The 11,729-nt window shown below is 41.6% G+C and overlaps 2 protein-coding genes and 1 long non-coding RNA gene across 5 annotated transcripts; 1 reads left to right on the top strand and 2 right to left on the bottom strand.

The window, feature by feature from the left end:
• Positions 1–19: 19 nt before the first annotated feature.
• Positions 20–4,696, bottom strand: LOC107272575. The gene is made up of 3 exons (XR_001538996.2): positions 4,542–4,696; positions 3,467–3,595; positions 20–3,389 (listed from the first exon to the last, which is right to left on the bottom strand). It is a non-coding gene; the product is annotated as an uncharacterized LOC107272575 (long non-coding RNA).
• A 734-nt stretch (positions 4,697–5,430) lies between these two features.
• Positions 5,431–11,363, bottom strand: LOC107272579 (protein hairy). The gene is made up of 3 exons (XM_015749851.2): positions 11,023–11,363; positions 10,522–10,617; positions 5,431–7,408 (listed from the first exon to the last, which is right to left on the bottom strand). Exons 1-3 carry the CDS (start codon positions 11,113–11,115, stop codon positions 6,215–6,217), a joined length of 1,383 nt encoding a protein of 460 aa, XP_015605337.1. The 5' UTR covers positions 11,116–11,363; the 3' UTR covers positions 5,431–6,214.
• LOC107272580 lies at positions 7,704–11,457 on the top strand. 3 transcript variants are annotated; one of them, XM_025089742.1, is made up of 4 exons: positions 7,704–8,510; positions 9,204–9,317; positions 10,132–10,152; positions 11,356–11,457. In XM_025089742.1, the coding sequence occupies exons 1-4, from the start codon at positions 8,469–8,471 to the stop codon at positions 11,437–11,439; spliced, it is 261 nt and encodes an 86-aa protein (XP_024945510.1). In that variant the 5' UTR covers positions 7,704–8,468; the 3' UTR covers positions 11,440–11,457. The 3 variants fall into 3 exon arrangements, with proteins under 3 accessions (XP_024945510.1, XP_015605339.1, XP_024945509.1); XM_015749853.2 differs by lacking the exon at positions 11,356–11,457 and adding an exon at positions 10,209–11,027; XM_025089741.1 differs by lacking the exon at positions 10,132–10,152 and having other exon boundaries at positions 9,204–9,443.
• The last annotated feature ends 272 nt before the right edge of the window (positions 11,458–11,729 follow it).

Raw genomic sequence — 11,729 nt, 5'->3', positions numbered from 1 at the left:
GGGGGGGGGGGGGGTAGGCACCGGTGAGGGGGAGGCTGTGGAGGTGGCTTCTGGATGAAAAAAGGTAGGAGGATGGTGTACTATATATGTAGTTATATACTAACATACACAAGGGCTGCAGCCCTGCGCGCTGTATAGGTATGTACGTACGTTACGTTTACGTACGAACATTACGTTAGCGAGTTAGTGGAGGGTCGCGGGCTGTAGGATACGTAGTGTCGGAGCTGTTTTAATGCCAAATGTGTTTGTCCCAATGCATCAACCACTTCTGTCCCGATCCCACTCTCGCACTCTGTTATCAGTCTTTCTCTCTCGGCGTACTCCTCCGCGCTCTATAACCATTTCCGTGCGTTTGCCGTTGGCACACCGACTGCGCGAATAAGGGTCGCTTGTCCACTCGTGGAAGCCCGGAGATGAGAGGAACTGCCACTGGCCGTTATATACGCTCCGCGTGCTTTTTTAATGCTAAATGTAGCCTTTTGTTTGTGCGGGTGCATGGATTCGGCGTGGGGAGAAGCGCGCGAGCGTGTGAGGGCTTTTTTCAAATGCTAAACGTGCCTGCTCGTCCCGAACTTGCGGTCCATAGGTATACAGGGTAGTACAGAACTGTATGGTGAGACACGGAAATGCGTTGAGTGAGCTTTAGCATTGTACTATAGATAAAAAAGTTTGGTTATTTTTCACAATTTTTTTCCTTTTTTTTTTTTTTTTGAAAACTCGTCTGACCTCTGAGAATCAGCAGAGTGAAATCTCTGTGTATAAATTGTGGATAATTTTTTTTAGAACTTTTTCAAAAAAAAAAATGACTTATGACTGTGCGATACATTAAGACTTTGTAAGTTAAATTTTGAGGTATATACCGGCTGGCTGGTAAGTCTCTATACTTTTGGCAGGGTGTATTGTCGATTATGAATGAATAGGGGATGATCGGTAGATCGTGGAGAATCAAGTGGGAGAATGAAAGTTCTCGGGGTGTTCTTGGCAGAGGGATGTCTGGGATACCAGAGGCGCCGGCCTCCAGGACTCGGACGTTAACTACCCCTTTATTCTGCATTTCAAAGGCCACCGAGTATATGAAAAGCTATAATGCCATCGAAGCAATGAGCCCCGTTACTGTATGAGGCTCTGTTTTTCACACACGAAACGGCCGATTCTTTTGTGCCACCCTCTATTGGTATTGGTTAGTGCCCGTTTCATCGGCCGGTTGCCGCTTGTGTGAGAGTGTAATATTTTTTACTCTTTCCGAACGGCCTCAAACTCTCCATCCTCTGGACCAAACCTCATCCTAACCCTCTCAGTCTAGCAGTATAGCCAGCACATACCCGACGATCCCCAACCAGCGTCCGTGAAACGTCCAGGAGTACCAACCCCCGGCACATTTGTATGCGTGGCTTCGATAGGTATTGATATATTATTCCCAATAGTTCGTTTTATTTTTTTTTACCCAGAACCCTCCATGTTTTTTTCAATTATAATTCTTTTTCGTATCCAATCAATCATTAGTATTTCCATTGTCCTTCGGTATTTTCATTTGGCGTCGGGCCGCGCATTTCTGGTCCCTCCACACCCTCGCCATCGACGTCGCCGCCGATGTGAACGTACGCGAGGGGGTTGGGAAACGGCATCCGAATTGGCGCGGGGGGGTGGTTGCAGTCGATAGAAACCGTGGAACCATAAAACCGTGTATAGGTACGTCCCTGTCGCTGATGGCGTCGCCAACGATTCGTTAATGCGATTGAATATTAATTTTCACTTTGTCCGCAATCCCCGTTCTCCGTGTATTTTTATACTTTTTCTCTCAATCCCTTGGCTAAACAAAAAGAATCGGTCGCTATCTAGCCACGCGATATCGTATATAAAATTTCAAGGCGCCGGCGCTGCTTATAAACATACAGCAATACGATAGGAAGATGATAAGACAGCTCGACACTGGGGAACTCAGCGTACAAGGTATCGGGCTGAAAGCTCGCAGGTATACGAAACGCAACAAGTCCCGGGAAAATCCGGGGAAAGCCAATCTGGCCGAGAGTCCTAGGGTAGAAACGGGAGACGGAAAATAGCAGCTAGAGGGTGGAAAACGTGGGAATGGAAGAGTCGCGTCTAGGCGGAAAAATAATGGCTGGAAAAATGTAACGGACTGTTTCAAATGCGGTTCCGCGTTATCAGTGCTCGCTTTAGCACCTGAAAATTGCCTCGCGCTTTTTCCCTACGACGCACTTAATAAAACACAAGCGTCGTCCTCTCCTACCCCTTCGTAGCCACCCCTTGCAAGCTCACTCTCTCTTGCACTTGGCTTCCCCATACCTTCGTCATTTCATCCTCCATCCTTATTTCTCTATGGTGCTCCAACTGGTACTCTCCTCTTCGCTCTTTACTATATGCACTCACTCTATATGCACGCATATATATGCATATATATACATATACAATATATACACATCCTGCGCTTTCTATTTCCTTGCTTTCGTTTGCCCTTTAACACCCTTCTTCTCTTTTTCTCTCTCACGCACATTCATTCTCTTTTGCTTCCTGCTCCACTCACGATTTATTCCACTTCTCTAACGTCACGCTAACACTTTCTCTTCAGTCCGCGAACTGTGGGACCTCGCGATATAGGAATTTCCGACGGATGAACGAATGTCCCTGGTATTCGTTGGACACTTAGCCAAAAGTTTAAACCGCCTGGAAGACAAACCCTTAACTACGAATTCGCATTAGCCGCAGTACAAAGGGAATCGTGGAACGCTTAGTTTTTTAAGAAAAATAAAAGAAATGAACATTATATATAATAATAATTCGACTAGCGATAGACAGCCCGTTATGGATATGCGATTATTGGTAAAATACCGATTTGACAAAGCAGTCAATGGATATGCAAGAATAACGAGGGTAAAAATGTCGAGGGTTGGAAATGAGATTTGTCGGTAAACCGACAATTTATTGTAGGTATCCGTGAACGCATCTCTTGACGTTCCTCTGACCAGAGTTATAATTAATACGGTCCCCGTCATACAGAATACTCGACCAATTCTCTCATATACATACGCATATAGATATACAGAAGCCCGCGCGCGCCCCGGAGCCAGTTACTGATTAAGTTTGAATGACTGATGCCGCAAAAACACATTAAAACTTGAATGAGTACAGATGAAAATTTGGTCGCTGGGAATCAAGAGACCGCAGAGCAAATGGCCTGGCGGCCGCACGTCCGCCCTACGCGACAACCCGTCGTGCTTCCATGCCACCCATCATCTACCTATACTCCGTTCAACCCTTTGCGCCCCCTTCCTAAGTTTTCTCCACAACTAGTAGCCATCGTCAGAATATCATAAAACGAAAAATATCAGCGACTGTTTGGTGTCCCTGGTATCAAGCGACAATCTCGGTCTCTGAAACATATTACGAAAAGGTGAATTCGCAATGGGCGATGTCAATTCAGTCGTCAGTTAGCAATAGTTTATATTACCTCTGTACGCAGTATAGAAAACCCATTCGTCAGGAGCCACGCCAGTTATCCGTGAGCATCATTGAAGTATCCATTCGTGAGTGTATTTCAGCTGATCGTAAATTACAGTGAGTCTGGATACGTAGTTCGCTGTGAATTGCCAAATTTGGAAATTTTATGGTATCTTCTAAGAGTTTGGATTCACGCAGTGAAGATTTAAGTTACCGTCGTAAAATGATCAGACTATGGTGGCTTTGAAGATTATCCCATGAAGCAGGCCTCGTAAAGATATCAAGATCAATTGGAAATCGCAAATCGAGTTTAGAGGAAGCGAGAGAGAGAGAGAGAGAGAGAGAGAGAGAGAGAGAGAGAGAGAGAGAGAGAGAGAGAGAGAGAGAGGAATTGCACTAAGATGCGAATCCATCAGGCACGAGTGGACCTAACCTAAGAGGATCGTTTGCCCAATAAAAATCGTCAACCAGATCGTAGCTCACGTACCGATACGGGCGTGCACCTCTTTGGTATGACCAATCAGAACCAGCCACTAGTTAATGTATTCAAATGTAAGCGGTAGCAGTGTTTATGTCTTGACATTGCAAATTGTAGCGGCTACGCCATAACTTATAGTAATTGCTGCGCGCCAGAGTAATTATTTATACTCCTGATACTGCCAAGGGATCGTACTTGATACTCGCTGAGTATTCGTAGACCTATTCCCTTATATTTCCATCGCAGTTATCTCTCGAGATAACATCTTGCATCTTGCAAGTGTTACTCGAAAAATAACGCGTATACTTATATCGAATCTTATATAATTTTATAATTATCATTGAGCGAACAGAAGGATATGTATATTTGCGATGTACGATAGCGTGTATATTTTGTGAAATATCAGATGCAGCTGAACGGTCGTATGGATAGATAAATTAGCTAGCACGTATCGTGTTAATAGATTAATGTTAAAGTTGTAATTTTATGAGATATGAGGAAAGGTTCAGTTATTTACAATGATCGTACCGGCTGTCTCGTAATGGACGCGATGCAGTGCTTTGAAAATGTGACAGATGCGTCGGATCTGCTTTCACAAATTACTTACCGAAGTAGGTCGATTCTATGTACGAGGTCGAGGTCGTGAATTTACCGTGGCAAAGAGATCCCCAGTATTATCTTCTCGGACTGCCAGTAAGCTCGCGAAATCCTCCTTTTATCGGCACGTAGAAGCACTCCGATAAAATAAAACTGGCGATACCAACGCCATTGCACAGCGCCGTCATCTAGCGGCGCTTTCACGAACTTTCGGAAATACACATTTTATACACCACGATGCACGGGTAACAATGCAACTACAATATCAAACGTATAGTAAACTGTAATGCTGTTTAATAAGAAATACAAAATGTACGATCAGTCGACTGTAAAATTTTTTAAAATTTGCTTTTATTTACTAATTGTGAAAAAGTTTGACGAATATGTATAACATATTTTTTCATTTTTAAATTAAAGTTTTTATATGGTCTATCAAGTTTTCTCTCTGACACTAAAAGACCTTTGTGCCATGAAATTGACTTGGTCGATAAGCGCAGTTGTTACGGTCCTGAGAGAACGTTAAGAATCTCGCAGGAAGTTCATCGGCTTAGTCGATAAATCAGTTTACTCCCTCGGTCGATGAATACGGGGGTAGTTTTGCGGTGTAACAGGTGGTTGAATTTCCCGTTCTCTTTACCTTTTTACTCCTTTATCGGCAAAAAGAACAAGAATGATCTCCAGCTTATGAACCCGGAGCGCGTTTAACGCCTCTTAAAAGGATAAAGCACCTCGATGGGTTTTCAACGGTGAAAACTGCCAGGCGGATTTTACTTGTTGGAAAACGAACGTGGCTTGATGCTTTAACGGGTATATCGAGATGCTCTTAAGGGATTTTTCATCTCTGATTTATACTCGTAATTTTTTTTTGTGTAAAGAGAACTTTATTTTTAACAGGGCACTACACAATATTTATCACAAAAACATAATACTACTATGGTTTTACGAGTACTGACCGATTTCGATCACCTGGAAAGTTGAGAAATTACGCGTAGTATTTATCGTATCATTAATTGGTGTATTAAATTACGTGAATGATTATTTACAGTGGTATTTACAATTTACGCGATTACTTCTACAGGAAGAATTAGTAACTTTAAAGCTTAGAATTCTCATTCCTTACGTGTTAAAAGAATATTTAATTCGTATAGTGATTAAACGTAGGATTTTGAGGATTTTTGGTACAGAGTTTCTATCAGAATTGTGTGAGCATGCGCACTACCCTTCTTTTGTGTTTCTTAAGAAATATCAAATTTTTTAAATAAATACATGAAATCTTGCTAAAACGATATGAACTTTTTTTCATCGAGATAAAACCTCTTACCTCGATATTTTGTTTTTTACCTCTAATCTCTTATAAAAGTTTAGCATAACAATCGCAAAACAATCGAGTACTTAACGATCAAAAATTGTATAAAGAATTGGCAAATTAAACTAAAAAAATCATACGCAAAACATAATATTTAATAAGGTACAATAACTCGAACAACGTAAAAAAAAATTAAAAAATGGCACTCGCTCTTGCCAATACTCGTAATACTAAATTATAAAATAACAAACAGTCTTTAATTTTCTCATTTAGAAAAATTTACGTCCTCTTCATTCCGTCTTCTTTGATTTTCTTCACTTGCTTCATCTTCCAATACTTTCCTATCCGCATACTGGTCCCTTTTCTTCATATCGTTCTTACCAAGGTCTCCACATGTCTCCATTAGTACCAGAAGGTCCAGCAGCACCAGCATTGGAAGATTGTCCAGAATCTCCATTAGTATTTGACATACCAAACGAGGCTGCTCTTCTTCCCGAAAAATCCTCAACAGAGACAGATCGTTCGTCCATAGATTTTGACATAGCGGAAGTGGAAGCACTGGCCACAGTACCGGAACTGGAAGCCTCATAACATTTGGGTCTCTTATCCGAAATTACTAGAAGTCCGTCCGAATGGTGTCGCTTAAGTCCTTCCTTCTTGGGGAACATAGCTGATCTATTGTAAGTCTTATCAGTGATAACGGATAAGGGTTGCCTGAGGTTTTGCAACGAGGATGATGGAGCATTGCCAGCCTTGGTTGATTCAGGAACAGGATTCTGTGCTGATATTCCACGCCCGATGAGATCATTTTTTGGTTCAGGCGATTTACGATCACTGCTGGAGCTGATCTGTGGCTTCTGCGTTTCAGGCGAGGAGAAGCTCTTGGATGACGCCGGGCTCGGTTCTGGTACTTTGAAGCGATGATTGTTTGGCGAATGAGCCGAATGATGACACTGCTCCGAGTGATGACTTTCCTCCCCGAAGCTCGAGGTCGAGGTGGATGGACTCAGCAGAGGACTGTGAGATCTGTGATGAACAGCAGTAAAGGCAGAGGACTGTCCAATTCTCGACGTGGATTCCCCAGCTGGTGGAAAGAATGGAAAGTTGGCAGCGATTCCAGCTGACTGTGGTACCAGGAGCGCCAATTCTCCAGTTGGAAGTCTGCTTGGTATTAGTTGTACACCGCTCGGTATTTGTATTCGTGCGCTGCCATTGTTATTCTCGTCGCCACTTTGAAAATCGCTCTGAAAACCGACCTTAACTTCTGGATAGAGCCTCTCCGGCATGTATGGCACGTAATGACTGTAGAACGGCGCCATTTGTTGTAAATTCGTCACGCAATTATTGAGATGAGAGACAAGTCTCTGCTTTACGGCCGGTTCGACGTTCTCGAGGTGACTGACGTAACGTGATACTTCCGTTGCGCATTCGGAAAAACCCGTTCGAAATTTTGTCAATACTGCAGGGTCTGTTGCGACAGCTGTGCTCAATTGTTGACGCTGAACCGTTTGGAGATGCTTCACTGTCATTTCCAGTATATCAGCTTTTTCCAATTTTGAATGACGAGCAGGCTGCAACAAAAAAAATATTGCTTTTAACGTCCTTGCATTTTTCGTATCTGTACTTACACTGTAAATATTCTTTATAGTCTAATAATACTTATTAACTGCTACTGGAAAGATGATACACTAATAATTTCATAGACTAGTAATTGGCGAAATTCATTAGAATCCCTCCGGCTGCGAATACTGGATGGTAGTAAATATACCGACTGTCAGTTGCGTCGGTAACTGGAAGCTTCTACGTTATCTACAGTAGTTCCGTAAATCGCCACTGGTACGCTCGCCAGTTGAGGACAGTTTGAACAAGATACGTTGGGTTAGGTAGGAAGTGTATCTGGATCGTAACGAAAGAAAGTGAAATGTGTTAAATTCCACGAGGATTAAGTGCAGAAAAGTAATTGGTGTCGTTCTTAAGCGTCAGTGTCTTTAGCCTCAGGCTCCAGTTGCTACCCATAAAAGATAACTAGCAATTACGAATTGGAGAAATCTATGCTAATGCAGTAACGCCCATTTAATGGAGTCTAGTCGGGAGCTGTTACGCTAATAGTAGTCCAGTGACTTCGGTAGCACAGAATGATATATTTTATTATGCCTCTGAGGCATCTAAATCTCATCTTAGAATCTTTTACGAAACATCGACTCTTCCATTTTTCGTCTACTTCTTCTTCCTCTATACCTGTTCCCACCTTCGTCTATTCGTCACGCCACCACCTGCGACCGAACGATATTCGAAAAGTTCAGACGTGAAACAAAAAAAAAGATGTGAAAGAGAATACAGTAAAAAAGATGACTATTCGGAACCTCGCTATTCTCTCTACTAACCGTGCTCATCCGGACATCCTCGATTACGAGGTCAACTCGTTCCTTGACCGTAAAAGAGCGAGGCTGCCATCAAAGTTCTTTATTTCTCTGCAAATACCATCATCACATTTTTCTCACGATTCCGAAAGTTCTACCGTAATCCGCTTCAATCCCACGACAAGTAAAAGTCGAGTTGGTTCGAAATAATGGTCGCCGTGGGAATTCCTTAAGTATATCCAGTTATGGCTATATACCTATCGCGAGTTTAATGGAATATAAGTTAAACGTAGCAAAAGAAACAAACCAAGAGGTACGTATATCCGTTTGAACAAAACGGTCCCAAAAAGTCCCAGCAGCCCTTTAACCACCCACCAAATAGCTCAATAGTGATTCAGCGGAGTTACTTCGACCAGACTATTGTTAGCCCTTTCATTCCTGAGATTTGTATCCGAGAGCTTAAGGCATTCGCATTTTTATGGTAAATCCGCAACTGCCTCGACAATAGGCGTGGGAGACTAACAGTTCTATGGTTAACATACGTGACACTATGATATATATGCTACCATTATTGTTTCGCTACTGTGGGAATTTCCAACAATATCACAGATAATAATACCAGAAATTACATACAAAGAAGATCCTTCAGGTACTTATATCTACATAATTTTTTAATGTCACATTTTTCATATTACGTCATTCACCATAATAAACTATAAAATTTTCTATAATTAGATTACGTGCAGTCAGGACATTCCCTTGTGATAAAAATTACTCGATTCGTAGTATAGTAACGAGGAGGCAGTCTTGGCATCTGCCAAGGCCGACTAACTATAAAAAAAGGTGGTATCCCTTTTTTCGAGATTCTCTTAACATCTCTCTATCCTCCACCTTCTCACTCGCTCCCGAGACCGATCGGCATCCCCATACGGTGGATCCTTAAAGACGATACGGTCAACAAAGGGAAGGCTGCAACCTGAGATGAGTTTTTAATAATTATTTCAAGGTTCCCACGAACGCGGGGGGCGTTACGTGCCCACCGATGGATCAGAAGGACGGACGGATGGATGGACATAAGAGAAGAGAGCAGGTAGCGGAAGTCATCTGGATGAGAAGAACGGTGAGAGCGTTCTTGCCCTTTATTATGGCTGTCCTGAGAAATCAATCTGCTTGTATCGTGTTACTTATTGATACAAGATCTTTCATCAGGCGTAAGGATGCTACGGGAACTGTTACTGGCAAAGAAGTACATATTATCCCAGTGTGAATTTTATCTCTCGAATCTTCACACCCTCGGTACCCAGGATACATTATACACCCAAGTCACCTTAATTCAATGATTTTTTTTTTTTTTTTTTTAATCAACTCTGTATCATTCGATTATCCAAGTACTATTGTAAGATCGGTCACGGGCGTTTTACTCGTATAAAATGAAAATCGTTTCTAATGCTCGTAATGCTTTGGGATTAATTAAACTGGATCCACTTGAAATTTCTTTGGCACCCTTTTGAACCGGTTGAGTGCCATTGAAGAGTCTTTATGCTGTAGGTGGGAGGAGGTATGGTCGTGCGAGCCGTTCCCACGCCAAGGCATCTAAAATACTAAAACAAAACCAACTTCTCTCTCTTTCTGTTTCTCCGCACCGATCTCGTCTTCTCTTTTGCTCTCGCTCGCTACCTTCCTCTATCTTTGTCTCTTCGTTCCTCTACAGCTCTCTGGTCGCTCGCTTCAAACAAATGTCCTCGCAAGAACTATACCTCGACTTTCGTAACTAGACTAGACACCCAAACGTCATCCATAAACCCAATCAAATATTTACTCTAGCTACTATAGTCAACTTCCTCCTATCTATTGTCTTTTCATATATCTCATTGTATTCTTTTCTATTCCGGTCCATCATCCTGTAACTAATATAATGCTTTATTTATTTATAGCTCTCATACATCTGCGTTCACGTGAGTATACAATGATTGGTATACTTGCTGAGCTAACTATATGCAATTTCTTTCAGTATCTTTCATACCTGGATACCTCACGTTATCAGACGCTTAAATGTATAACAGTTAACCAAACACGTTTTCAGATAAGCGTACGACATCTGCTTTTTACTTTTAACACGTTCTACCGCCACACGAATACCTACGGAACTTTCGTACTCAACGTTTTTCAGCTTCTATCTGGCATTTGATTTTTTTATTAAGCAAATTCAAAATTTTTGAAATGATTTTGCAGTATAGGTATATTTATATATTATTATTATTATTACCTGGTATGGCAGGTCTATTGAGCTTTTTTTATATGGAATAAGGTAAAGGCCGACTTACGTCTTTTTTCATTGCTTCAAGAATGAGTCCCTTGAGCTCGTCCAGACATTGATTTATTCTCGCGCGCCTTCGTTTTTCCATTATTGGCTTGTTGCTCTGTAATGATAATTGAGGTCTGTTAGATTTTCAATAGTGTTATGGTCCTTAAGGGAATTCCTGAGCTAGATACTCTTGAATCAAAGATTTTTTGCGTTATTAACTAAGTTTCAACAAGGTCGGCAACACACGTGCTTTCTCGTATCTAGGTACACGTGGTTTCTACGATACGATCGCGTTCCAGATTGTAGGTCAGTGGAATTTAATGTCTCGCCTTGATTTCCTGAGATACTTATTGATACCGTGATAATTGAGGTATTTTGCAATATTAATAATTTTCCTAAAATTTTCACTATTATACTGAAATCGTCCTTGCAGTACACAGTGCTTATCGTAACTTAATGCTAAACAGTGGGAGTATCATTTTCATTTGTAATTAAAATAAATAATGATAACAAATAATACCCTTCTAAGTTCGGCCTTGCTCATCCCTGATTGGGTTTGAGACTCGAACTCCTCCTCGCTTCCTGACATCTTGTAATTGTAGTAATCCACCATTTAAAAAAAAGAATTGTAACAACGCGTGCCGAAGTACAAATATTCAGTGATTATTGTAATGACACCAATAAAATACACTGGTATTCTTATTTTGTTCTCTTTTTTTCGAATGAGCATATATATATATATATATTTAAAAAAACACAGACACTCACACACGTACACGCATTTAAAAAAATCACAAAATTTCACACAAAACACTTATTCTATTTATTATGTCCATGGGGTGTGCACTGTCAGTGTTTCAGTTTGCATAAATCGGAGCAACACGTTCACCAGTTCACGCTATTCGACTACGCTGTTTCCATCGGTGAACTGACTTGACAGGGGTCTCCTTTAGCAGTGCCAGTGTTAAGGGATGCACCGAAAACGGTGATGTCCCGTTCGGGGTGTAGAGGGTAACTGTTTGACGTTTTCGACTGCTAAGACCGCATGCCGATGCACTCGTAGACTAGATGGTGGGGGTAAACATGCTTAGAGAGGGAACATCAAGACCCAGAGTGGGGGACTCAGCCCTCACGAGACCTGTTGATGCGTGGGAATTCATGCCGCCAGAACAAGGCCCAGGTCACGTTAGTCTCTTGGATATTTGACAAACTTTTTTCAAATAATTG

The sequence above is a fragment of the Cephus cinctus genome, unplaced genomic scaffold, assembly GCF_000341935.2.
Source record: "Cephus cinctus unplaced genomic scaffold, Ccin1 Ccin1_scaffold1184, whole genome shotgun sequence".
NCBI classification, from domain to species: domain Eukaryota; kingdom Metazoa; phylum Arthropoda; class Insecta; order Hymenoptera; family Cephidae; genus Cephus; species Cephus cinctus.
The sequence above is the reverse complement of the archived record's forward strand: the minus strand, read 5'-3'. Positions and strand labels throughout refer to the sequence as shown.

Bases quoted from the DNA above. Each gene is read 5' to 3' on its own strand.
- LOC107272580 (XM_025089741.1), top strand. From the start codon at position 8,469: ATGGAATATAAGTTAAACGTAGCAAAAGAAACAAACCAAGAG. The intron at 8,511-9,203 runs GTACGTATATCC...AATTATTTCAAG, and splicing joins CAAAAGAAACAAACCAAGAG to GTTCCCACGAACGCGGGGGG. The intron at 9,444-11,355 runs GTACATATTATC...GTGCACTGTCAG, and splicing joins GAACTGTTACTGGCAAAGAA to TGTTTCAGTTTGCATAAATC.
- LOC107272579 (XM_015749851.2), bottom strand. From the start codon at position 11,115: ATGGTGGATTACTACAATTACAAGATGTCAGGAAGCGAGGAGGAGTTC. The intron at 10,618-11,022 runs GTATTATTTGTT...TTATCATTACAG, and splicing joins GCAAGGCCGAACTTAGAAGG to AGCAACAAGCCAATAATGGA. The intron at 7,409-10,521 runs GTAAGTCGGCCT...TTTTTGTTGCAG, and splicing joins TTGAAGCAATGAAAAAAGAC to CCTGCTCGTCATTCAAAATT.